This window comes from Zonotrichia albicollis, chromosome 9, assembly GCF_047830755.1.
Source record: "Zonotrichia albicollis isolate bZonAlb1 chromosome 9, bZonAlb1.hap1, whole genome shotgun sequence".
Taxonomy (NCBI): domain Eukaryota; kingdom Metazoa; phylum Chordata; class Aves; order Passeriformes; family Passerellidae; genus Zonotrichia; species Zonotrichia albicollis.
In genome coordinates, this window is record NC_133827.1 from 27600956 (window position 1) to 27625904 (window position 24949).

At 40.7% G+C, this 24949-nt stretch overlaps 1 protein-coding gene across 1 annotated transcript; it reads left to right on the plus strand.

Moving 5' to 3' along the window:
- The first annotated feature begins 637 nt into the window (after positions 1–637).
- ATP1B3 (ATPase Na+/K+ transporting subunit beta 3) lies at positions 638–23745 on the plus strand. The gene is made up of 7 exons (XM_005489455.4): positions 638–901; positions 8244–8372; positions 11846–11953; positions 13473–13660; positions 14418–14468; positions 19440–19526; positions 22634–23745. The coding sequence occupies exons 1-7, from the start codon at positions 793–795 to the stop codon at positions 22802–22804; spliced, it is 843 nt and encodes a 280-aa protein (XP_005489512.1). The 5' UTR covers positions 638–792; the 3' UTR covers positions 22805–23745.
- Positions 23746–24949: the final 1204 nt, after the last annotated feature.

Below are 24949 nucleotides of genomic sequence, written 5' to 3' on the forward strand. Positions count from 1 at the left end.
GCGGGGGCTGCGGCCGCTCCGCTCCGTACTGGGGAATGAGAATTCCGGCTCCTGATCCGTGCCAGGGTAAATGGAGGCTGCTGCTGTGCTGCCAGCCGGGGGATGGGAGAGGGGCTGCGTGCTGTCTCACACGGACCTTCAGCAGCGCCACAGCAACGGAGCTTTGGAGCCCTTATGCTCCACGAGTCACCTTTGCATCAGCCCTTCTGTAGCATCTCGGCACATTCGTGTTCAGGGCGGTGCAGGATGGCGGGGAGTGCCGAGATGCGGGTTACACTTGCGAGCCTTTCCGCCCCCGGCACCTCTCTAAGATGGTTGTGCATCAGGGCCCGCCCCGCCGTGCAACATCCCCGCGCTGCACGGCCGGGCACATGCGGGGTCGCGGGTGCCCGGAGCGGGGCTGGGAGGCGCCCGGTGGTGCCGGGGAGGGGGCCGGGCCGGGCCGGGCCGGGCCTGGCGGGCCCCGCGCTCTGCCCGCGCTCGGAGCTGCCGCTCGGCCAGGCCGGGCCGCGTGCCCGCAGCCGGGCGGCGCTGGCCGGCAGGGGGCGCGCGCGCGCGGCAGCGGGCAGCGCGTGTGGGCGGAGCGCGGCGGGGCCCGCCCGGCGCGGGGGCGCGAAGAGGGAAGGAGGGCGGGATTGGGGAAGGTCCCGGCGTGCCCGGCCCCCGCCCGCTCTCCCGCCGGGCGCCGCGGCCGCAGTTACTTAGCGGTTGGGAGCGGGCGCTGCCTGTGGCTTTCTTTGCCGGGGAGGGTCTGCCGCCGGAGTGCGCGACGCAGCCGCTCCTCGCCTCGCCATGGCTAAGGAAACGCAGAAGCCCTTCCGCCAGAGCATGGCCGAGTGGCGGCAGTTCATCTACAACCCCAACAGCGGCGAGTTCCTGGGGCGCACGGCGAAGAGCTGGGGTAAGGGCTGCCGCGGGGGACGAGGGCGGGGTGAGGCGAAGCCGAGGGGCGGCGGGGAGCGGGGCCGAGCGCGGGAGGTGGGGGTGCGGGGGCGGGATGCGGGAGGGCCCCCGCGGGGATGCGGGGACGGGATGCGGGAGGGCCCCCCGCGGGGATGGGCTGGAGGGCCCCCGCCGGGCTGAGGGGACGGGATGCGGCAGGGTCCCCGCGGGGATGCGGGGGCGGCGCGCACCAGGTGAGGCGGCCCCGCACGGTCGCGGCGGCGCACGCGCCCCGGTGCCCGTTACAACCGCCGGTCTAAAAATAGCTCCGTCCGTGACAGCGGGGGTGGGGGTCGGGGGAAGGGGGAGTTCCCGGGGCGCGTCCCGAGATGACTCAGCGCCCGCCCCGCAACCGGTGCGGGCCCGTGGGCTCCTCTCCCGCCCGCTCTGCCGGGGGCTCCCCGGGGGCCGCCGCGGTGCGGCCGTGACGGGTTTCCGCCGCGAGGTGCGGGCCGGCCCCGCCCGCGGCATCGCCCGCGCCGCCCGCAGCCTGCGCGTGCCGGGGCAGCTCCCCCGCGCCGGCCGTGCCCGCGGCCCCCCCGCGCTCCGGCGGCGCACGGAACCCGGAATGAATGAGCGCGGGTTGCCCGTGTGCTTGGAGCCGCGCTTCGGGAGAGGAAAGGAAAATCCCCAACCCCCCTCCCCAAAAGTTCATGAGCCCCAATTCCAGAAAGTGATCGTTGTGTGTGGTTGTGCGTCATCGTGCTAAATTTGTTCCAGCGTAGGGCTTCTGGGCCTTTTATTTTCTTAAAGGAAGCTTTAAATGAAGGCTCTCCAATAAAGCCTGTGAAGGCAGTGTTTATTTTCCTATTTTCAGGTAGTCATCCTATTGCTTTCTTCTGAGCTGGAAAGCATGTTATCGTAATCTGGTTTCTTCCAATAAAAATATTTTGATTTTCCGAGTGTGTTTTCTCATATTAAACAGTTGTACAAATGCTTAATATTAGGATGTTTCTTCAGTCCTCATGGGACATATTTACTGACTTCAGAAAATGCTGCGTCTCCTCCCAAAACTTGGATGTAGTTGGGATACTTAATAGTTGTGCTTACAAAACCAACAAGGCTCTCAGCGTGGTGTGAAGGAACAGGCCAATACATCCTTGGCCTTGACACGATCTCAATGAACGCTGATGTTGAAATAGCGAGGAGGAGCTTTAGGCGGCCAGTGCTTGGGGTGTGCTTTCTCTGCCGTGCCAGTATCTCCTGTCTGTCAGGAGAGGGCCCGAGCTCTGACAGGAGTTCCCCTCCATTCAGATGGAAATAAGAGCTTGCAGCTACTCTGCCAGTTGAATAGCAAAGGATAGGAAATTTCCACTATGCTGTTGTCTAGTGATCTTTCTGTACAGGCAGGTTTCCTCAAGTGCGTGGGCTGGGTGTGTGGATTGCAGAAGTCTGGCTGTGTCATGAGTCTGAGCTGCACAGACTGTAGATATGTTAGAAATAGCTTGCAAGTTTTTTGTTTGTTTTTTTCTTTTTTGAAGTGGAAGATAAAACCATCTTCTCTGTTTAAACCTATCTAGTGGGATAAGTTACCTAGGATGTTACTAGTTCATGTTAGACCAAGGCCAATAGATAATATTTGAAGTTGAGGTGATTTAGTTGGTAACTGAGTTTCCACAGTTGCTTGAGAAAGTATCTACAGACAGTAAGAATAATTTTACTTCCTTAAGAAGAAAAATGCTAACTAATAATAGTTATAATAACTACTTATTTAGTAGTTTAGGTGATTGGCATGTGCTTACTACTGTGTACCATTTCTTCAACCAAGTCTGGGCATTAGGAAGTGAATGTTCAGAATCACCATATTTTCAGTGTTTTGTTTGTTTTGGCATTCCATGATTAATATACTGTGCTTATTTAGTTTAATTATAATCTGACTATTTTGGGGCATGGTGTGTGGCTTTCTGTTTAGTTTAACTTTTTGATGGCAGGACACTAAGTGGGTTGGCACAGAAGAATATGCAGGGTTAGGTCTCCTGCTCCTGCAGTCGAGGTGTGAGCTGAGAGCTCTCTCACCGACTACAGTTGCTTTTCTGTTGCTGGTTTCTGGGCTGAAAGGCGAGGACACAGGGGAGGGGAGCTCTGGTTGCCAGCCTGCTGGGTTGTCCTGTCTCCAGGGACAGCACGATGAGAATTCAGCTGGCTCTGGTTCTTCTGTGCGTATTTCTCTTGTCTCAAGACAGCTTCCTCACAGAAATAAGACAGGAGCAGTAGAGAAGCCCTTTAAGTAATTATTCACAGTATGTGCATGTTTTGCCTAGTCTGACATAGTCTGGGGGGCTTATGTAAATGGTAACTGCAGGGCAGTGATTCTCTGTGAATGCCAATGCTGTGGCATTGGAGGACTCCTCTATCTGCCAGTTCCAGTTCAGGGTTAGTGAAAAGATCAGACGCAAGTGATTCTGTAGTCATTTGTCATGTAACAGAGGTTGCAATTTAGAGTTTGGTAAAGAGTTGCTTTTTACACCTTGGTGAAAACTGGATAATATGTCTCCTGCAGAAAAAAATTGGATTTTCACCTTATTTTTTTTTCAGATTTGAGGGCTACTTCAGTTTGAATCTTTCACAAGTTGATACCCAAACCTACACACACTCTCCCCCAAACTCTTCTATTTTTAATTACTTGGCATAGTCATTTGTTGTATTAAAAGAGACAGAAAATACTGGGGAAAACTGCTGATTGAGGCTGTGCTGTTGTCAGCAGCAAGGCTGAGGGGTGCCGATAGTCCTCGAAGAGGTGATGGGAGTGAGGGTGGCTCTGGGCTGCAGCCACGTTTAATCGGGTGGAGCAGAGCAAGGAGGGCTCGGCCGGCTGCTGTGAGCAGGAGGAGGATCGGCCTCAGTCTCTGCCTGTGAGGGCGAGGTGCTGCAGGGATGGAGTGAGGTCAGCAGGAACGGCTTGTGTTGAGATGCTCACTGCATACTCTGGTATGTGCGTTGTCTTACAAGGCAGTTAATTCTATTCACATAAGCTTAATAACAAAGTAATTTGTGCCAAAAAAGAGGGGCAATATAGCCTCTAGCAGTACTTCCTCTCTGCATCTCATGTCAAGGTATTTAAGCCTTTCTGTAAGGCTGGTTGTGTCAGGGTGTTCGAGGTAGAGGTGGCATTGCCTTGAAGTGCACAGAAATTAGGCCCTACTGAATTTTCTTTTGAATGCTTAGTTGTATTTTTTGGTGCACAGATTCCTGGTTGTAACTACAAACAAACAAAGACCCACCAACCAAACCCAACACCTCATTTCTGGGAAAGCTTTCCACCGTGTCAATGGAAACACACTCTTGTTGGCCACCATGACAAAGGATCCTGCTTTGCTTCTTTTTTTGTCTTCACTGGTTGGAATTCAGTGAAGACAAAAAAAGTGCTGTCAGACTTTTAACTGCTGTTCTGACATGGTTATTCTGTCTTCTTTATTGGTGTTTTGAGCAGAGATTTACTGTCATTTAGCTTTCTTCATGAGTAGTGTAATATTAAACATTCTGGCTTCACTGTCTGCCATTGCAGTAGAGCATTTTATTTTCCTTGGCTCAGAGCACTCTGAAAAAAGGCATCTCGCTTTGTCTTGTAACAGATACCAGTATGCTCTAGTAGTGCAGTAAGTATATTTTATGGTGATGGTGGGATGTTCTAAATTCTTAATCATGCCATTAGACCCTGGCTTTTTGGATTCTTTGCAAGTGTTGCACTTGACAGTTTTTATTGTCTCCTGAGGTGGAGCCCTGGCTTATCTTATTGTAACATAAAATATAAGGTGGGACTGAGGTTGTATTTCTAACTAGTCTTTTTCTTCCTCCTTCTGCTGTCTCCCAAATCTGGAAAACAGTATTTCTTGAGTGTCCAAGAAAAAAGATTGAAACATGGTTAGTGATTATTTCATGTGTATAGTTAGGTTAAAGTAAGGAAATCTTTTGCAGGTTGACTAAAACTCCTTGATGTTCCTGGTATCAGTCAGTAGGAAGATCACTCGAGTGTTTAAATCCCACTTGTTAAAGATTCTGAAGGACAGTCATGCAGGCGATAGGATCAGTGCAGCATGGAATCCAACAAACTATAAAAACAATTTGATTTTTGTTGTTGCAGGTAATGTTGTATAGTTGCTACCCTGTTTGTGGGAGTGTTTGTATTGATACCTTTGTATATCTAACTAAGCATTATGTACAGGTAGATTGGTCAGTCTGGTGTATGCCTGAGTTTTCATTGCTTTTGCCATGTAAAGTTTGGAAAGCTTGTATTCCATGGAAGTGATGGCCAGGTATGTGATAACTTGCATTCACCAGAGTCAGAAATTCTAATTTGCGCAGTGGAGAAGTGAATTCCAGGTAATGACAGTATGAACATGTTGGTTCAGAAATTGAAGTCTTCCAGATTTGACTTGCTTGTTGATGTGGTTAGGATGTGAAGAAATGGTTTTGGTGCTGTGATGCCTTGCAAAAAGAAAAGCAAACCAAAACAACTAGGTGAACTGTAATGCAAAATTTTGGGTTTGAGTTCTTCTTGTGTTATCATTTTGGTGTATGAGATGTTGTACAACAATTGAATTGGGTTGCATGTTAGCTGTGGAAGCTGGACTTTGTTAGGAGGAGATATGGAAGATAGCTTTTCACTGTTGCTCGGGTACATCTTGTTTCCTGACAAGAAATCCAGTGTTATGTGAAGTTATTTTGGCAGAGTTTCTTGACAGGTTATGGCTTGCTCTCTGTGATTAGCTAAGGATAATTAGTACTAATAGGCTCACAAAGAGCAGCTTACTCAGTTTGGAGCGGTTGGAAGTTGCAGAGGGGATTTTTGTTGTTTGTTTTTTCCCTCTTTTTAATGTGGCAAAGTAACGTAAATGGGTCAGTTGAGTGGTCAGCGTTCTGCAGTGCGTTTACAAGCTGTATTAAAATAAAGATTAAACTTTGTTGGGCTGGGGGAGGCTAGTGGAGCTTCAGGGCCGTGAGTACAAACAGCCTTTCCAGCCGAGCTCTGCTGCCCATCCCTGGTGGCTGGGCTGCTGCTGGAGGAGTGGGGCTGGGGGGTGCTGCTGTCCCTGCAGTCTCCATCATGGAGTGGGGACCCCTGTGAGCCCTGTCCTGGTGCTCCCTCCAGGCTGAGGGCGGTGCCAGCCCTGCCAGCCCTGCTGGGGTGAGGGGACCCCACGGGGGAGAGCTGCCCCTGTGGCGCTGCCCTGCAGGGTCAGGAGTGCAGGGGATGGGTGCTGCTGGCCCAAGGCAGGGCTCTTCCTAGGGCCACGCATTCTTAGAGCTGCACTCCGTGCTGCTCTGAGTGCCCATGTTATGCTCATCAATGTTTTCCTTTTCCCATGAAGTTTGGCATATTGTTTTAGAAATTAAATACAAGTGTATTCTGAAATAACTTCCCTGGTTTTCCTAAATTTACTCTACTTGCTACAGCAGCTGCTTGTCTTACATGTCAAATTCTTCTGTTCCATTGGGACTGCTTGGTGAACATCTCGGTCACTTGATGGAAAGTGTACTGTCTAGGGAGTTTGAGGAAAGTATCCACTAGTTGATTAACTTGTATGGATCAAAATGAGAGCTGACCAGAGGTTTTGTAAGGGAGCTTTTTTGTTTGGTTGATTTTATAATACCCAGAACACAGTGGATATTAATCAGAAGATCCTCATTGTGCTTTAAATCCAGTTAAAGCAATTACAAGCTTTTAGGTAAAACACATTGCTGCTGTGCCAAATACAGATGCAACTCTTGTAATGGCTTTGTTGACCAGAATTTCTATTTGGTTTTATGTTCTCATTTTAGCAGCTAAATAGCTTCTAAATAACCTTAGCAATCATTCACAATAGATGTCCAGCTGTCTTGTTCATTATAGAGTAGTCTTGTTTTTGTGTTTGCATACTTTGCTACACCTAATTGCTGCATAGAATCTTACATCTTGGTGGTTTCAAGTGTATTTTAAATAGCTGATCATTTTCAGGTTATTGCAGATTGGTAGGTATCTTCATCAATGTGTCAGATAGAAAACTAAAACCAAATGGAGAATCCACTGACATTCAGCTGGTTGCTGTTGAGAACTTTACTTAGAGTAAAGAATTTGGAAACCATGTCATTATTTTAATAGATGTACACAGAATTCTTTTGGGAAAAGTTAAATGGGTGCTTGGATTTTTAGCAGTCATGGGTTTCTGGGTACCATACTACACTAGAGACTATTGCAGTGCAAAATGCAAGCATGATTTGTGGGACAGCAGCCAGGGCTTAGGCTTCCTTCTGTCTTATTCTAGTGGACAGTACATAGCACTCGGGTACAGTTGTGTTTATTTTTGCTCTTTTCTGTGAAAGGTTAGAAAGTTCTGCACTTGGTTCTGTCAAGTGTCAGTGGTAGGATGTTGCATAATGGTTTTGAAGTACGTTTCTTCATACCCAAGTTGCATATCTGGCTTCTGAGAGTGCCTTTATGGCTAGAATATCCAATAAAAATTGAATTTGTGTTAACATTTGGTTATGTTTTTGAATTAGAATGGTCTTAAAGATGGCTCTCAGTCCAAGCATCCAGTCCCCTCAGTACTTTTAATAGCTCCCATTCTTTTTGACAAATTCTCTGCATATGTCCTTAAACCTGTCTTAAAACAGAATCCCACACATTTATTTAGGTTGGTATTGAGTGCTCAGTTAGTGAAACAAGTTGAAGCTGGTAGTGATCTGTGTATTTGGTGAATTTGGTGGGGTTGCTGTGTCCCTGGGGTAGATTGGTAAAGCAGGTGTGTGTGTGTTAGGCTGGATGAATCTGGAGAGAAGGCTTGGTTTGTTTCCAAACACATGTGGCAAAAAGCACTTTCACCCTGAGAAAGTATCTTGTAACTGGACGTGTGTGAAGAACTACTCTTGTGTGGAGTTCCCTCAAATATCAACTATGTTATTAAAGCAACAATTGCTTCCTCCCCAGTCTGCATCTACTGTAATAATTTTATCTTTCCCTCAGTTCTTTCATCTTCCCAAGAACCAGATACAAAGCTAAAATTCTAGTAAAACAAGTGACAGTTTATTTTTTTCTAATGCACTGCTTAGTAATTTTTGCTAGCTTTCCTGTATAGCCTGAAGAGTGGTTTTTAATGCTTCTCTCTTAAAAATAGAGATGCCAAAATGGTCTATAAGCTTTAAGAAACAGAAAGTATTAAGAAAACCTCTTTGTTTGCATTATTGTGCACTGTGCATTACATATGTCTGCTAGGGGCATATTTATGACTGCAAACATTGTATTGCTAATTTCCCATTTCTGATTTTCAAAATAGGTAATGGAATTAGATGAAACAAAAATTGTAATTGTATCTTTTTCTTTACAGGATTGATCTTGCTATTCTATCTGGTATTCTATGGCTTCCTAGCAGCACTGTTCACATTCACCATGTGGGTTATGCTTCAGACCCTGAGCAATGACATACCCAAGTACCGGGACCGCATTTCTAGTCCAGGTAATGCTGTATTTATTTCTTCATTAACCTCTGCCTGCTTTAACAACTGAGTTTCATTTGAGAGCTCTTTTGAAGTAATGAACCTCTTATGGGAAATCATCATTATTCAGTTGCTTGCAGGTTGCAAAGGTAAAACTCAGTGTAAGGCAAGTTCTGTATGTTTATAGCATAAATTCAGGCAGTAGCTTTTTGTCTGGGTTTTTTTGCTAAATTTTGCTGTTTTTTCCTTTAAGCTCCTGTCAGTTGAATTTGTCATGTAGACCACACTTTTGCCTGCAGATCCACACAGCATGCTGATGTAGAAGCTGGTTTATAATTTAGTCAAATTGCTGTAAAGCTGCTTTAAAGCAGTTCTCTTGGATCAGATGGAAGGCCACCTCGATTAGTGTTTGATACTTTGCAGAAGGTACAGGAAGGCTCTGCTGTGGGTGTGATCTGCTCAAGAGCATGTAAGAACTGTGGGATAGAGGCCTTTGCAGAGTTTTTAGTAGAGCATTAGATAGTTCCCAACTGACATAGGAAGTCTGTGGATTTCAGGGATTGTAGGGATAGGGATCCACTGGAGTAAGGGCCCTGTTTATGATGAAGCTGAGTCCATGTAACCCTGAAAGTGCTGTCCTGCTTCCTTTGTGTGCTGCCCTCCTGCCTTGCTGTTGGCTGCTTCAAGGAACTAATTGTTTGTTAAAAAAACCAGCCCTGTACAAATAAGAATGAGTAATAAGGTGGTTGTCTTTACCAATATAATAATATATGGGGGGAAGTAAGACAATGTTATTTTTTAAAATACTGTTTTCCTTTTGTTGAATGTAAGACTCTTAAAATGGAACATCACCTTGCAGCTGTATCCACACTTAAGATGGTGCAGTGATCTTTGTGGAGCAAGCTGCAGTTGGGCCAGTATGAACAGAATTTGTTTTGGTGTAGTGTTCTGGCTTCTCTAACAAGTGTCATATTGTAAGGGATTTTGAGGATTTCTGCTGTTTTTTCAAGCTAAGAATGGACTAGATGCTCAAAAGAATAATTTAAAAAAAAATAGAAGAAAAATGAAGGATGGAAGAAAAAGGTGGCTTAGTTGACCATTTCTCCCCATTTCCATTGTGTCTGTTGTGGCAGTCAGAAGCATTGTAGTGGATGAAGCTGTGGGTAGCTTAATGTTTCTTCTCTCATGTAGTTCAGGATATTAATTTTCCTTGGCTTTGAAATAAGTCATAAGGGATGTTTGTTTTTAAAAGTATATGCTGCATTAGGTTTTTAATTGAAGAATTCCTGTAACATTTCTCAATTAAATATCTTTATTAACCATGTCTTTAGTAACTCATACATTAAAGTTAATCAAGTTGCTTGTTTCTGTTTTAATGTTTCTCCTTAACTCTGTTGTTTTTCATTTGCAGTGAGACATATAATGTTCCTGGCTGTAAACTTAAATTCTTTTAAAAAACCTAAAATCTACACACAAAACCTGGATGCCGTAGGTCAAAGGTTCTCCTCTTACATTAAATGTACTTGCAAATCTCACAATTGATTTATTTTATAATTGACACCTGAATTGCTTTGTACACTGGGATATAATAGTATAAATCAAATCCAGATGATTTTAAAACCTCTTTTGTTAAATCCCTCCTGGAATTGTAAAATAATGTAATCTCTTCTACAATCCTAGATGTGATCCTGTGCTGAGGCTGTTAATTCTGTTCCTCTAGAAGTGCTCAAATCCTGCATTTCTCACAGTCTATGCATCAGTCCTTAAAATAGCTTCTGCTGTAGAATTTATACCATAGTTTTTAGGCAGAATGTAATCCACTGGAAGTGGAGCAGTCCCCTCTTCATGGGATGTTTCTGACATTCTCCTGAAGCAGTAAATCTCTTCAAATTATTTTTTCCTTCATTGATGACTAGTTGAGTTATTTTGTCATATACCCTTTGAAAAATACCATTTAAATCCTTCATTTACATTATAGTTTTGTAGATAATAATCTCTTATCCTCTGAAAGCTTCTAATGTCTAAAACCCCTCCAGTGATTTTTCAGCCCTGCTACTAATTGCCTTTTTATTTTGTTGAATCCCAGTTCACTGTGAAGGCCAGAAAATTACTGTAATGGTGCAGAGTTGTCTGCAGTCAAAATATGGACTGTTAGTCATTAAGGCCTTTACTTGATGGCTTCCATGGAAATAATTTAACTGCTGTTATTGCAAAAAAGAGGATTTTTGATTTATTTGGAATCCTACAAAAGACCTAGAATAAAATACATTAACTTGTATCTGTTTGGTTTTTTTTTTTAAACTGAAGAATATTTGTTGGTGATGAGTTTCTAGTATAGATGTTTATTATTTGCAAGTTGCAAGTATTTGTAAATAGTTTGTGCCTTTGGATGAGAAGCTTGGCCATTTCTGTAGGTAAATCCTTAATAGACCTGGGCTGCTGAAAAACACTCTTGGTATACTTTTCTGAACCTTACTGTGACGGTTAACTACAGTAGCCTAACTTTATCTTACATTCTTAGATATTCATTTTTTATGAAGATGTCCTGGTTTTTTTGGTTTTTTTTTTGTTGTGGGTGAAGGGGTGTTGCCCTCAGGTACCTGTGGCCCAGGCTGGGTGTATCAGTGTTATCCCTTTTGCTTTCACCTGCTCTGGGGATTTCTGAGAAATCCCTGAGATGGAGCTCTGCAGCTTTCTGGGAGGCAGGGCCAGCTCAGCTCACTTTATTGCATGGGTGCCTTGCCCTGGGTGCAGCCTCTGTGATGCCTGGGCCGGTGCCTGCTGCAGCTGTGGGTGCTGCCCAGAGCCCCAGGGCAGCAGGAGGAGCTGGAGCTCCCCAGGGCACCGAGGGGCAGCGCTGGAGCCTTGGCTGAGCCGTGCCCTGTGAGGGGCTCTGTCAGTGTCTCCTGTTCCCCACGGCACAGGGGGCACCTCAGCTTTGTCAGAGCAGGTGGAGGAGAAGACTGAATACTCATCTGACTTGTCTGTTTTGACTGGGGTAGCTTTCAAGCCACCTTTATGTATAATGGAATTTTAATTTTTTTTCCTGGGTTTCTGTGAGAATAATACAATCATAGCTTCTCTGTGTATTGCCTAAAGCTTTGGACTGTTGCTTCAAGTGAAGGTTTTCTGGGTGTGCTTTTGGGTATTTTTTCAATTATTTTTAAAGCTTAACTTGCTGAGTGTGGAAAGTGGATCAATAAAAATCTTTGATTGAAAGTGATTAAACTGCTGATTTTGCTTTTCCTAATCACTTGGTTTGGTTTGTGAATTGCACTTGTACATTGGGTTGGATTTAAATGTTAATTAATGCTGATTTTGATTGCTGGCTTCAAACACAAAGTACCTTCCAGTACTGTAGAATATAGAGGTAACATTAATGTTTCTTTACAGATAATAGACATTTTCCAATTTATGGATGCTTGAGTAAGGGTTAGAGTGGTGAAGGAAAGATAAGTTGCTTAGTTCCTAACTTAAACTTTTTCTTTTTAAGGACTTATGATTTCACCAAAGCCAGACACTGCATTGGAATTTTACTTTAATAAGAGTGACAGCCAATCATATGCAGAATATGTTACTACACTTCAGAACTTCCTTGAATGTAAGTTACTTACAATTGCCCAAGTAATTTAGGGGTCTTAATCTTGAGTACATGATTTCATTTCTTGCTTTTAGTTACTAATTGCCAGTGAAGACTAATGCAAGTTCAGGGTTACTGTAGATATGTGAGTTATAAAAGTCTCTATTTTACAGAAAATGGTGAGTAAAATGCCTGTATTGGACAGTGAGCATGAGAAACAGTGCAGTACATAATGGGGAGTTTTGGGTGATGTGGTTATTTAAAATACTGTAAGATGTAGAAATTACGTATGCCAAAAGAGTTTAAAATAACGTAGGTCTTGTATTTGGACACAAATATTTGGACACAAAGACCTGTGTTATCTAATTAGTCTCAAATCTAAATGATTTGGTAACTGGGTGAGAGTACTTTAGTCTGAAGAACTTAGGTGTCTCTTTGAAAAATGAGGCACACAAAGATTAATTGCAATTTATTGATTTTTCACTCTGATACACAGTATTTACACACAGAAATATTGAAACACTGAATTTAGAACATGAAGAAAAGCTAATACAGGACAAATCTGAAGGGTAGAAAAATCACTGGTTTGTCATACATTATTTTACTTGTGTGCCTATATGTACACTTATTCTAATAACATCAGTTATTAGAAATCAGTTGAAAATATTAATAAGTTTAACCCTTCAGAAGTTTTAAGTCAGAATGAGGAAGGTGCTGTGAAGTCTCACCTGTGTGCATGAGTTGCTTTGTTAGCTCCAGCTATGCTTGAATCTCTCCATATTCAGTTTTGGTGCCTACTGAAAGCTTCTGTGAGTAGGCTTTTCTTTCAGAGCTCTGCCGGGGGTTCCTGAGAGCAATGCTGCATTTCATGACTACCTGCCTCTCCTGCACTTCTGTGCTCTTGCATCAGGATGAACTTTCCCTTTCTCCATTTTACCTCATTAGCTGGGAGCTGCAGTGTAAGGGAGGAGAAGAAACCACAAAGTGTTTTAAATGGGAGTCATTTAGCACTTGTGACAGTGTGCTCTGTGCACTTCAGAAACACAAGAAAGTGAGAAACAACTTGAGATGTTAGTATAACATAAATTATACAAGCTGATGTAATTGTAGAGGCAGTTTAATAATAATTATTGGAATACTTTCAAGTTTCCTGTTTGTTTGTAAAAGAAACATGTGCAAAGGGAAAACTGGTTGAGTTTCCAGTTACAAACAATCAAGTTTTTATTTTAATACATTATTGGCTTAGCATATGTAGTTAGTTTATGTACAGAAATTCATGAAGTTGTGATTATTGTTACAATTTTAAAAGCAGGAAGGCATTCATTCTTCTGTAATACTCTTTTATTCAAGTAAACTGCTACTTGTCTGTGGGCTTTGAAAAAGTGTTTGTTAAGATGGATGTAAGATACAGTGCTCTGAAAATACTTCTTTGAGGAAACTCTTAGGGAAGTAACAAGATAATTATTTATATAGGCATCTGCAGGCTTTGGCTGGTTATGTGCTGTATAGCATTGATTTCCAAGCTGTTTTTGTTTCGTAGCCTATAATGATTCCAAGCAGTCCCAGAACATAGACTGTGCCCGGGGGAAGATCTTTGAGCAGAGCGAGGCTGCTGTTAAGAAGGCTTGTCGCTTCAACCTCTCGGACCTGGGGCTCTGCTCTGGCAAGGAGGATCCCAATTTTGGCTACTCCAAGGGAACTCCCTGCGTGCTTGTGAAAATGAACAGAGTAAGTGCCTGCTTATCTTGTAGCTCTTAGTACAAGTGCTCCCAGCTACTGCTGTAGGAAAAGATTACTGTGGAAAGGACTGAAATGTGTGTTCAGTTTGCTGCTCAAGATACTTGCATTTCTTTAATTGTGTAATTTACTGAAACATTGAGCAATTCCAGAGAGTAAGCTTTTTAAGCATTCTAATACTTACCAGTATTGGCTTAGACAACTTGAACCAAAATATCTGAAACTTGTTTTCAGAAGTGTATTGTTCTTTGCTTTTACTTACTGTTCTCTGAAACAGATTCTAGACCACTCTGCAAAGTAAAGTGTTGTACTTCATGTCTGTGTTCCAGAACTCTAATGTAATAACTCTAAGCTAGTGCATTCTGTAACTCTTAAACTATGAAATGTGAGGAAAACTGCAATGTATTTGACTTGTCAGTGATGTCCTGTTACTGATTGGTGAATGATGTACCTGTTACTTGAATTGCTAATTGGTTTGAGCCATTAAAATTACATGCTAAATGTAAAATAAGAAAGCAGTACTTTCTGTTACTACTGTAATTATTTTGAGTTAACTTGAGTAAACTATTTAATTTAACGATGCTTTAAATCTTAGTCCTAGTTTAAAATTGTGTTCAGATGAAAATTACACTAGATACACTTATTCCCTTTATGAACTCATATTTAGTGAGGGAAAAGTTCAATTTCAGTCTGTAAAAATTGAAAGTGGGAAAAAGATCTGTAAATATTTTACCTTTGTCTCCTTTAGATAATTGGATTAAAGCCTGAAGGAGAGCCACAGATACAGTGTACTCCTAAGGTCAGTTCAGAATGTAAGAAATAAATGTGTTGTTGATTTTCCTTGTGATTACGATGAATAATTAAGTAGTTTATTTCACTCTTCCCTTCTTCTTAGAGATTTTGTACTTTTGTTTGTGTTTTTCATCTTACTGTATGTCTCATTTAGTTTTAGTGTCTTTAATTTCTTCAGTGTACCTATAGAAACATTCTTTGGTTGTTCTTTCATCCTTAGATGTTTGAACTACCTGATTTCGTTTAGATTTGAGGAAAATGCATACATGTGTATTTGTGGTCTTGTTTATTTATTTATTGTGAGTTATATTTTGTTTTCCCATTTCATAACCTCTATTTTTATTTTTTCTCCATGCTGCAAGTGCACCTTAGACAATTTTATAAATGATGGGTAAGACAACTGTGTGTGAAAACTAATGTTACCACTCAAGTAAAAGTTGCCTTCAAATGAAATATCAACTACTTAAAATAACAGCTAATCTTTGCATATTTGTTATGTACCAATGGATTTACACTGAATGTTTTATTGCAATTATAATAATTACTTTGACTTATGGGTGTTTTTCCTAGACTTCTTGGGGAGCAGTGAAAGAGTTGGTAAGTTTGTAGCTTGAGCAAGGGGCAGAGTCCTGGCTTTTAGCTTCTGGTGACTTCTAAAGTGTAGGCTGGGAAATATTAGCAGTTAATGAGACAAACACTTGTAAGGGTTTCTGCCTTGATCCTAGGTACCTGTGGTAGGCACAGATTTTAATACTTTATTTTTGTTGGGTCTTTGAAAGTTTGATCTCTCAGGACAGCCCATAGCAAGCAAAGGTGATTCTTCCTCCTGCTTGAGACTGATTTGCTTCCATTCACAAACGCCACATTCTCTTGAACAGAATAAAGGAATTAAGCTCCTTCTACTAGTATTCTTTTTTCTTTGACTTGTCTAATGTATAATTTTTTTGCAGTGTGGTATTCCAAACTAGATAAAAGTTTGCCTCTAGCTGAGGTATTGTTAGTGGCAGCATTTCTCCCTTTGTGATCACATTGAAAGTAAGGTGAATTTACTGTTTGTAATACACTAGTCGTTAATTGTTTTACTATTTAAATCATTCTTCTGGTTATTTCACAGTCTGTATTTGTAGATGTGATTTCTCAAAGTTCACAGCTTTGAATTTCATAGGGCTGTTTTTGGCCCTCCTCTGTCATTTTTTGTGATCATTTGAATGGGATCAAGTTCTTTGAAGTGTTTTGCACTACTTAGCTTGGTGCCATCAATGAATGAACTTGGGTTTGCCTCTCAAGTCCTTACTGAAACATGGAATAGGATTCAGAGCAGTCATCTCCATTTCCACCAGAAATGCCTTGTGAAGTGTTGAGTACTAATGTTCAAGTGATTTACAAAATATTGATGGATGGCAGTCCTATTTTATGATCTATTTCTTCAACTTCTGTCTATGGATGCTCTATGAGACAGTAGTAAAAACTATACTAAACAGATACTTCTTCTTACCCTCTTAACTGATTTCACTAGCAAAACAGTAAGCTTGATAACAACTTGGTTGATCATGGTGGCATTTTTTGCTGGTTTTTTACCCTTTGGGATACACAGAAGTGATTTGTGTGTGTTTTCTTGCATCTTCTTTCTCTAAGTACCAAGTTCTGCTATTGCATCCTCTTAAATTTTTTGTGATCTTCACAAGTGTGATGGGTACTATTTTTACAATTATTCATCTTAGTAGTTCTTTGGTGACTTCCAGGGAAGTATTTGTCAGGTTTTGCTACTTTGAATGCATCTATTTTTGCTAGCCTATTCTCACCCTAGCTCATAATAATTTACTTGCTTAGGAAAGCTTAGGTACCAGTTAGAATTGATCCTGTAGATTTACTGCTCACTGCTTTTTATCTCCCTTTCATCTTTGTTTTTAAATATTTCTTACAATTAAGACTCACAGAGTGGATAAGGTTGGATGGGACCACAGTGGTCATCTGGCCCCACCTCCCTGCTCAAAGAAAGTTTATCCTAGAACCCATGGCACAGAGTGGTATCCAGACAGTTCTGGAATATCTCCAGGGAGGAGGACTCCACACACTCTCTGGGCAGTCTATTCCAGTGCCCAGTTACTGCCCAGAAAAAAGGTGGTTCTTCATGCTCAGATGGAACTTCTGTGCATCAATCCTACATCTGCTGAGAGCCATTTGGAGAAGTGTCTGCCTGGACATAACACACCATCTGACTTTTAGATGGTATTTTTGCTTTTACAAGTCTCTCAAATACAAAATTTGTTCAGTAGCTTCAGTCTGCACATCCTGCCAGTCTTGGCCACCTGAAACATCATTTTAAGTTTTTCAGTGTGAAATTTGTGTTATTCAGGAATTCTTCTGTGAGGTGAATCTTCTTTATTCTCCCTGCACTTTTCATATGGTGGGGTTTTTTAATGGAAAAATTTCAGAGTCAGCACACTTATAGCTGGGGATGCTTCCCCCTGTACCCTCATGTAGTGAAGCTGTCATCACTGTAACTTCTGCAGATGAGGGATGTGAGTGTTTGCAGTGTCAGACTCTCATTGCAGCTGGTTCTTCCTCCTGCCCCCTGTAGGAACTAATCTGCTGCAGTGTTGAGAATCCCCAGAAAGAGAAACAAATCAACAAAAAGATTTTGCCTCCAAGAAGATCAGCATTTTAGGTCTTTAGTTTGGGGCCAGAGTTGTGCAGTTTCACAAGTGCTGGAACATCTTGCAGTGTTTATTTCAAGTTAAAACAGCCTTTACTGAAAACTGGTAAATTTCATGGTGGTTTTTTTTTTGGTTTTTTTTGGTTTTTTTTGGTTTTTTTTTTTTTTTTTTTTTTTTGTTGTTGTTGTTGTTTTTAACTAGAGAAAAGAAAAGCCTTAATTCCAAAATGCATCTTTTTCTGCTCTTTATTGACCATCCTGACTTCATGTGAGGTATCACTTCATGGTTGACAAGAATGAAGAATGGCTGTATGAATGACGTTCTGTGTGCCTTGCTTTTGTCAGCATACTCAGGATCTGAGTTAACTTGCTTTTTGTGATAGAAATCTGTTGTTTTACAGTTTCTGCTAATGAATACTGCTCTTTATCTTCTCCATTTCTTCTTCTCAAGTCATTATAGATCATTCCTTCCTAAATTATTTCCTTGGGTCTTTCTTATATTATTTCTTTAGCATATTATTTCAACATCTGGTAAACTCTTCTTTCTAAACTAGTCTTAATTAAGACCCAGTTAGAGATGGAAGTCTGTCTGTCCAGCTACGTTGTCCAATTTTTAGATTTGCTGACTGTCAGCAGCTCTTTGTGGAAACTACATGATAAGCAGAAAAAGTGACACTCACTAATGGACAGATTCTTGATGTTCTTCAGGAAATGCAGTTTATTTAGGTGTTTTTTTAGTTTTTTGCTTTTATTTAATTGTGTAGGGATATTAATTAGGATTGCTTATTCAGGAATATGTGGAACCCCCCCAGCAGTTGCATTAGATAGGCAGCTGCATGTCCCAGAAGCTCCCTGCTCCTGCACTGAGAGCCTAATGCATAGATTTAGTGTATAGTGACTGCATGCATGCCTTGTGTCCAGCTGCTCCAGAAAGCACTACTCCTGTTTACTTTGCCTATGTTATTCCATATGCTGATTATTTAACCATTATTTCAGCAATATATTTGAAAAGTAAGTATTTTCAGCTGCATGAGCTTTAAATAAAGAATAATGGTGAAAATCAACATATTCCTGCTTAATAGTTATACACAAGCTCAAGGTCCAAAATACTTAATCAACTTATATTAATGATTGCAGTAATTTAGACTGCAAAGGAATGAGAATGTGGCTATATCCTAAAAAATTACTGTATGCTGTTTTGAGGAGGTGAAAAGAAGGTAACCTTGAGCTGTGGCTTGTTCTTAAATATGTTTTGATCTTACTGCAGTTGTCTTCTGAGTTTTGTAGGAATCTGTTTAAAATTACAGCTGTTGTATATGGTAATACAGAAACAACAACGAAACTTTGCTAATTAATTTTGAACTTGTGAATTACATGGAACAAATAGTGATGTTCTGAACTTGCATTTAGCATTTTGGGGTGGTTGTTTTAATGACATTTCTCTTGGTAATAGTAATAAATTAATTTATTACAGAAGGTTACAGATGTGGGCGTTTCCTAGTGGTATAAAGTTGGAGCAGCTTGTTATTCTGCCAGGATATACAGTCTTGAAGAATGTTGTGTATAGGGAGAGGTGTTTATGTATTGCTGTACTGATAACCTGTGTCTGGACAGCTCCATCATACAGACATATTTTGTATATTTTATGGTTTGACTGACTCCTTAGTCAGAAATTAGGCAGCAGCTTTGTAGGTAGCTTACTCTTATTCCAGGATTTTAGGTTGCAGGGGCCAGTGGAGTGGTAAGGCCTGCATCTGTATACATTGTTCCTCTGAGGTGGTGATACAGCTCCAGCAGCATCACCATTTTAACAATTTGGGTTTCTTCATATCCGGCCTGTACTTGAAGGATAGAGGGCACCTCATGTTAGGAATGACACTGTTACAGAGAGGTGTCTGTGGTTCTCTGGTTACAAGCTTGAGAGGTTTAAAAACCTGGCTTTAAACAGCACATGATTGGCAAAAACTACCCAGGCTTGCTTGGAGATACTTGGGATTTAAATTCTATATGGGGGGTTGGGTCGTTAAATTACTGGTTACAATGAACATACCCCCTTCCCCATTTCTTTGACTCATAAGTGTGAAGGCAGGCTGTCTTTGACTCGACTGCTAATTTAAGTACTGCTCATCCTTACTGCAGCAGATGTGTGCAGCATGTGACTCTTTGCCAAAAGAAATCTGGTTTGAATTATTTTGAGTTTGTAAGTCAGTTGCCTTTTTTTAGGTTTCTTGCAGTTCATCATTGGGTTATCATTTTAATTTGGTGTTCATTTTTATGCAAGCAAATGTTAATTTCTGCTTTCCTTGCTGTCTGCAATTACAGGAAGAAGGCATGGTTAGCATAAATTATTTTCCTCGTGATGGCGCAATGGACTTGATGTACTTCCCGTACTATGGGAAAAGCTTGCATGTAAGTATCCCTTAATGATGGTCTTCACTTTGTGTTCTGTTTCTGTGTGCATTTCCAGTTGCTAGTAGCAGATTAATTCTGAAGTTTGAACTTTGTAATGAGGCGCTGCTAAGGAATATTGCAGATGCAGACGTTGCACGGTGCTCGGAGAGGCTGAGACGTGCTTTGGCAGCCATGAACAAACTGGGCATTGTCCTCATGGAGAGTGGCTGTACAGCAGCAGTCTGGAGAGCCACTGCTCTTTTTTGCTCATTGAAATCTTTTGGAGTCTTTTTGACTGCAGGGACAAGCAGGAGAAGTAAACTGTCTAGATGTTAAATACACTTTCTAGTAGTTAATCCTTGGTGTTTCTGTATAGGATGTTAAGCTCATAAGCCCTTATGGTGTTGTTGATTATATTTTTTGTGGCTCTGCATGCTATACTTTCTATTTGCCCTGTTTCATAAAGGAGGACTTCAATGCAGCAGATACATTTGGGGTTTTCTAAAATTGTTGTTGTAAAAACCCTAAACTCACTACTTTATGAACACAGTACATGTAAAATTAAAACTCCAGTTTTTCTTTTGAAATATTTTCTTGCATCAATTTGTGATCACTGTATGCAGAAAATCTGTACATTCTATAAAACAGAAAATCATATTGCCTCGTACTGACCAAGTTATTTAGTCTACTAAACACTGTTCACCATTGAAGATAAAGGTACTTTTTCAAACATAAATCTATTAGATTCATAGTGTACCATGGTGAGTGGTTGTAATTACACCCAAGTTATTTTTGTATCAAATTACTCCTTTCTCAGTTACTTTTCCAGTGTATTCTATACTTGCAGTTCCATGACTTTTTTTAACCTCCCATGGCTTTTACTAATGTGGAAGGAGCTTTTTTTTCCTTCAACATGTGCTTTCATGTTACTTCTGGGTAATTCTGTATTTTCCATTTTGTTGCTATGTTATGAATTGGTACCCCATTTAGGCATGCAAATTAAAGAGAGATTGCCTGTGCTTCCAACAGCTGGAGTTGGTACAGACTCTGTCCTGTTCTTGGAATGAAAGAATAGGGAAAGAGAGCACTGCTTCCCTAAGAAATGCAAAATACAGCATCTGTGCATCTTGACATGTCAAGACACAGTTTGTACCAAGGATGGGATGAAGAGCTTTACTAACAAAATTCCCATCTTGCTGCTATACTGATGGAAAATGGAAGATTATGAAAAGACACTAATGACAGGCAAAACACAGTGCTGTTCCTTGCTTGAATTAGGTGATTTAGAAAAATTTTATTTAATTATTATTTTTAATGTTCTTTTTTATATGGAACAGGGGCTTTGGTTTTAGGCATTCTTGCTTATGTAAGGCCTAATTCTCCTAACATTAGCATAGTGAGAAAAAGAAGAGGCAGTAAGAAGAGTTGTGGGAAGTTTGAGTATTTGCATCTCAAGGGTCTGCAACAGAATTTTTATATTATATCGGTGTGGAACTGTTAAATTACTTTATTCTGTGAAGGAGTTAAGAAGATTTGAACAAACTTGCTGCTCTTGTTCAGGTGGGAGCCAGGAAAATACTAATATTAATATCTACAGTTTTGTGGTCCAGAGTGATTCTTGTCTTTTGCTGCTTAGTACAACGAGCCCAACTCTGACCTTGGGGAATGTTCCCTTTTTCAGATGATCTGACATAGTTAATGAGGATGCTGCCTCTCTTCCCTCCTCCTGCAAATTTTATACTGAGTAAAAGTCCATTCTGGTATCATCTCTTTTAAAAACATAGAAATTTGTGTGCCCCTTTGGAAAAACCTTGATGGTGAGAAGCCTTCTCTCCCTGAGGAAACATCAGAATTTTAGTTCTGAGTTTTAGAAAACTCAAAGTGTGGTATCACCCTTACAACTGAGAAGTTTTGAGGGAGTCTTGCCTAGCTGCATTTCCTCCCTCCCAGTCTGAAGTTTATGGGAGCACAGGAAAATTTCTGATCTAGTAAAACCATTATGCAATGAAAGCAGCTACTTCAGTCTGTTTCTTACTAGTACTTTAATATTAAAGATTTTAGCACATCTACTTCCATGACATCATCATAAATGAGACTTTGAGTATTCTCTAGTGTAGAGAAGATAGCCTAAAACCAACAGAAATGTATTTAAGAGTCTTTTAAGTTGATGAGGATGGAAAAACACAAAATTTTGTTCAATTAAAATTCAAGGTTTATACTTACACAATACTGTGATGTTGTATTTAGTCCACTGACTTACATGATTTTTTTACCTGGAAAATAATTTTGCATAATCATCAGTCAGCAGTACTGACCTAAAAATATTAATAAATTATGGAAATGCTTCATGAACATTGCATAAAATGCTGCCTTAACAGGGTATAAGCTCTTATTTAATTCATAGGCACTTCACAAGAGAATGAAAGTTCTTACTGAATTGGATGTGAGGTACAATATTGGGTTGGCAAAAGAATGGAATTGATTCTGCTCTCATTCTTAAGTTTTAATTTTTACAGTAGTCACAAGTTGTAATTGTTCCACCAAATATAACCGACCAGGAAGGATGCTGTCAGGATGTTCAAGGAAAGGTTTCTGTATAAAGCTTTGAAACAGATAACACCTTTCAGAATGGTTTGTTGCTGAAAAGGTAAATGGGATAGGGGAGAAGGGAAGCTGGTTTGTTAGTATTTGTTGAGCCAGGCTTTTGGAAAAAAACCAACACTTTAAACCCTGGTAGAAAAGTTGCATTCTGTAGCAGATTACATGCACCCTGCCAAACAAACCCAAAACAAGCAGAAGAGTGGAAGACACTGATTTCTGAGGTTCTGTCATTGAAGGTTTCTCAAAGAATTGGAACTAAAAATGGAACTAAAAAAGTAGAAATTCATATTCATCTTGAAGATACTGTCTGTGACTCAAATGATGTTGAATATATTAGTTAAGAAATGCTGTGAGGAATGTATTTCTGACCTGGGAAAATGAAGTTTCTTACCGGAATCAGATTGGACTTTGAAAAGTTGGGTTCCTAATTAGCTTTTTCTTAACTGTTCTGACGGATTAAATGTTAATTTAATGCCAGCTTACTCTGATCTCTCAAACATTTCCCCCCTCTTTCTGTTTCCTAGGCTCACTATTTGCAGCCTCTAGTGGCTGTTCAGCTAGCCATTGCCCCCAACGCTACCAAAGAAGAAATAACAATTGAGTGCAAGATCCACGGCTCACCTAACTTAAAAAATCAAGATGACCGTGACAAGTTCCTGGGACGAATTGCCTTCAAAGTCATGATGTCTGAATAGCTGGAGTAAGCTCTCTCCACCAAGTAAATGTTGTGTTGTCTGTTTGTATCAGCTGGACATGCCATTCTAGGATATGAGACCACCTTGAAGAATGTTAAGGTGGTTCATGGCGTTCAGGGTAGCATAATAATATGCTTCCAAATTGTATGTTTAAATTCCCTTAAAATAAATGCCTATCCTGCTTTTTGCCTGCCCTGTTGGAACAGTGTACAGACTATAGTTATGTCATAGGGACCTGTAAATAGCTGTTTTCAAACACATAATAATGGTGACCTTTGTCCTGCTCTAAAATGTGGTTTTATCCTCCAAGTGAGTGTCTCAAGCTTAATGTGCTGTGCTCTGTAAATATTGTATTGATTTAACACTGGTTTAACTGTCATATCTCAATGCTGACACAGTTAGAGGGATAAATAATAAATGGTACCTGATTGACATAGTGATTTCTTTGTAAGAGTAAACACCTCCAACATAAATCGTGTGTGTGGGAGTGGGTGGGTCAGTGGATGGATGGCTGTGTGGAGATGCCTTAAATTGTAGACTGGGTGGCGTGGGAGAACTGAAGTGGTGGATTTTAAGAGTTGGTATGAATATCTGAAAGTAAGTGCTCAACTAGTACTTTCTTGTGCTTGTCACTGTGCAAGTATTGTGTACATGTAATACTTGGTATAGAGTTTGGTGTTCTAGCTGAGGAATTGAACCTTTCTTTGTGTTGGTAATTGCTTGTAATATGTGGAGCACAAATAAAATCTACAATATTTTGAAACTTTTTAGTTCAGAAATATCAATAGAAAACAATTTAAATAGTTTAGGATCCTGGTAACAGTTGTACAACAGAGCTGCTTGAAAGAAGTGGCCTCACTATTGTGGGAATAGGCTTTGATTTTCCAATGAAAAAAATTCTGGAAGAACCTCTGTTTAAGGAAAAAAAAAGGAAAAAGAAAGGATTGTCTTGATTAAACATTCATGTTTAATTTATATATCTGTTTTGTCGCATCATTTTAACATCTCACGTCTTCATCTGCTCTTTCATCTTGAACTTTCTATGTATTTCATCATCATCCATTAGAAAATTGGTGTCATCAACTGCTTTGTAGAAATACCTTGTTGACTTGGGGCTCGTTACTTGCAATGTAACTTAAAGTGCAGCTGCTAAAATGACCACAGCCAGACTGGTTCACTTGTGACTGCTCACTGAGCCAGGCTGGGCCATGCTATTGGGCTGACTTGGGCAGTTGGGCTGACATGCAATTTATATTACTCTTCCCCAAGGTTTTTGTGTCTTTCAGTCTTGGGGGGGTGGGCTTGAGCTCATGGTTCACATTTTGATGTCTTCCCAATATTAAAGACCACAGCAAATCTGCATTTGTGTAAATACCTGTATGTTGTACTAGTTAGGCCCAAATTTGTTACTTAACTTTTATACCTAATTATTACAGTGGTTTTTAATATTTTATTTAAACAAATTAAATGAAGGATTTCTAAAATTCAAGATCCAGTCTTAATGCCCTGCTTTATGTTTGGGGCCAGTCTAAGCCACATTAGTGAAAAACTTTTAACAGCTGTGCAAGCCTACACTGATGCACAGTTGAAGGAAGCTGCTCTTAATGGGACTTGAACAGTGTCTTAAACCTAATTAAAAATAGATTTATATTGATCTGATACCATTCCGCATGCTTTTTGTTGTCTACAAAAAAAGGTTGTTGTTCCTACAATAGGCAATGAATATTTTTGTAATAATGGCATGCATTAATACTGAATGAGATGTTCTTTCAAAATATTCCATTACTAATGTTTTAAATGATGCACTTTTAGAGCTGGGATACCTGGCTTCTTGAAGATATGACTAATTGCTTCTCCATGTATTAATACTGCCTGAAAGTATTTTAATAGTTGTGAGGGACTTTAAGTGTAGATGTTGCATCTGACAATGAAAAGGACTAGCTTCATGTAAAAACTTCTCACATTTGTGTTCACTTAGGAATGGTAAGAAGTTCTGGAGAAACACTCAGTTTTCAAATGAGCTTGTTTTTTGCAACAATTTCTCTTTTGACTTATCTTGTCTATAGACAAAGCATGAAATGGCAACTTTTCACCAGCACTTTTCAGACAGGTAAAACTCAATAAACTTCTGTTCTCCCTAGATTC

Excerpts from the sequence above, each read along its gene's own strand:
- ATP1B3 (XM_005489455.4), top strand. The coding sequence starts at position 793 with ATGGCTAAGGAAACGCAGAAGCCCTTCCGCCAGAGCATGGCCGAGTGG. Across the intron at positions 13,661-14,417 it reads TGCTTGTGAAAATGAACAGA|ATAATTGGATTAAAGCCTGA; the intron begins GTAAGTGCCTGC and ends TGTCTCCTTTAG. Across the intron at positions 19,527-22,633 it reads ACTATGGGAAAAGCTTGCAT|GCTCACTATTTGCAGCCTCT; the intron begins GTAAGTATCCCT and ends TCTGTTTCCTAG.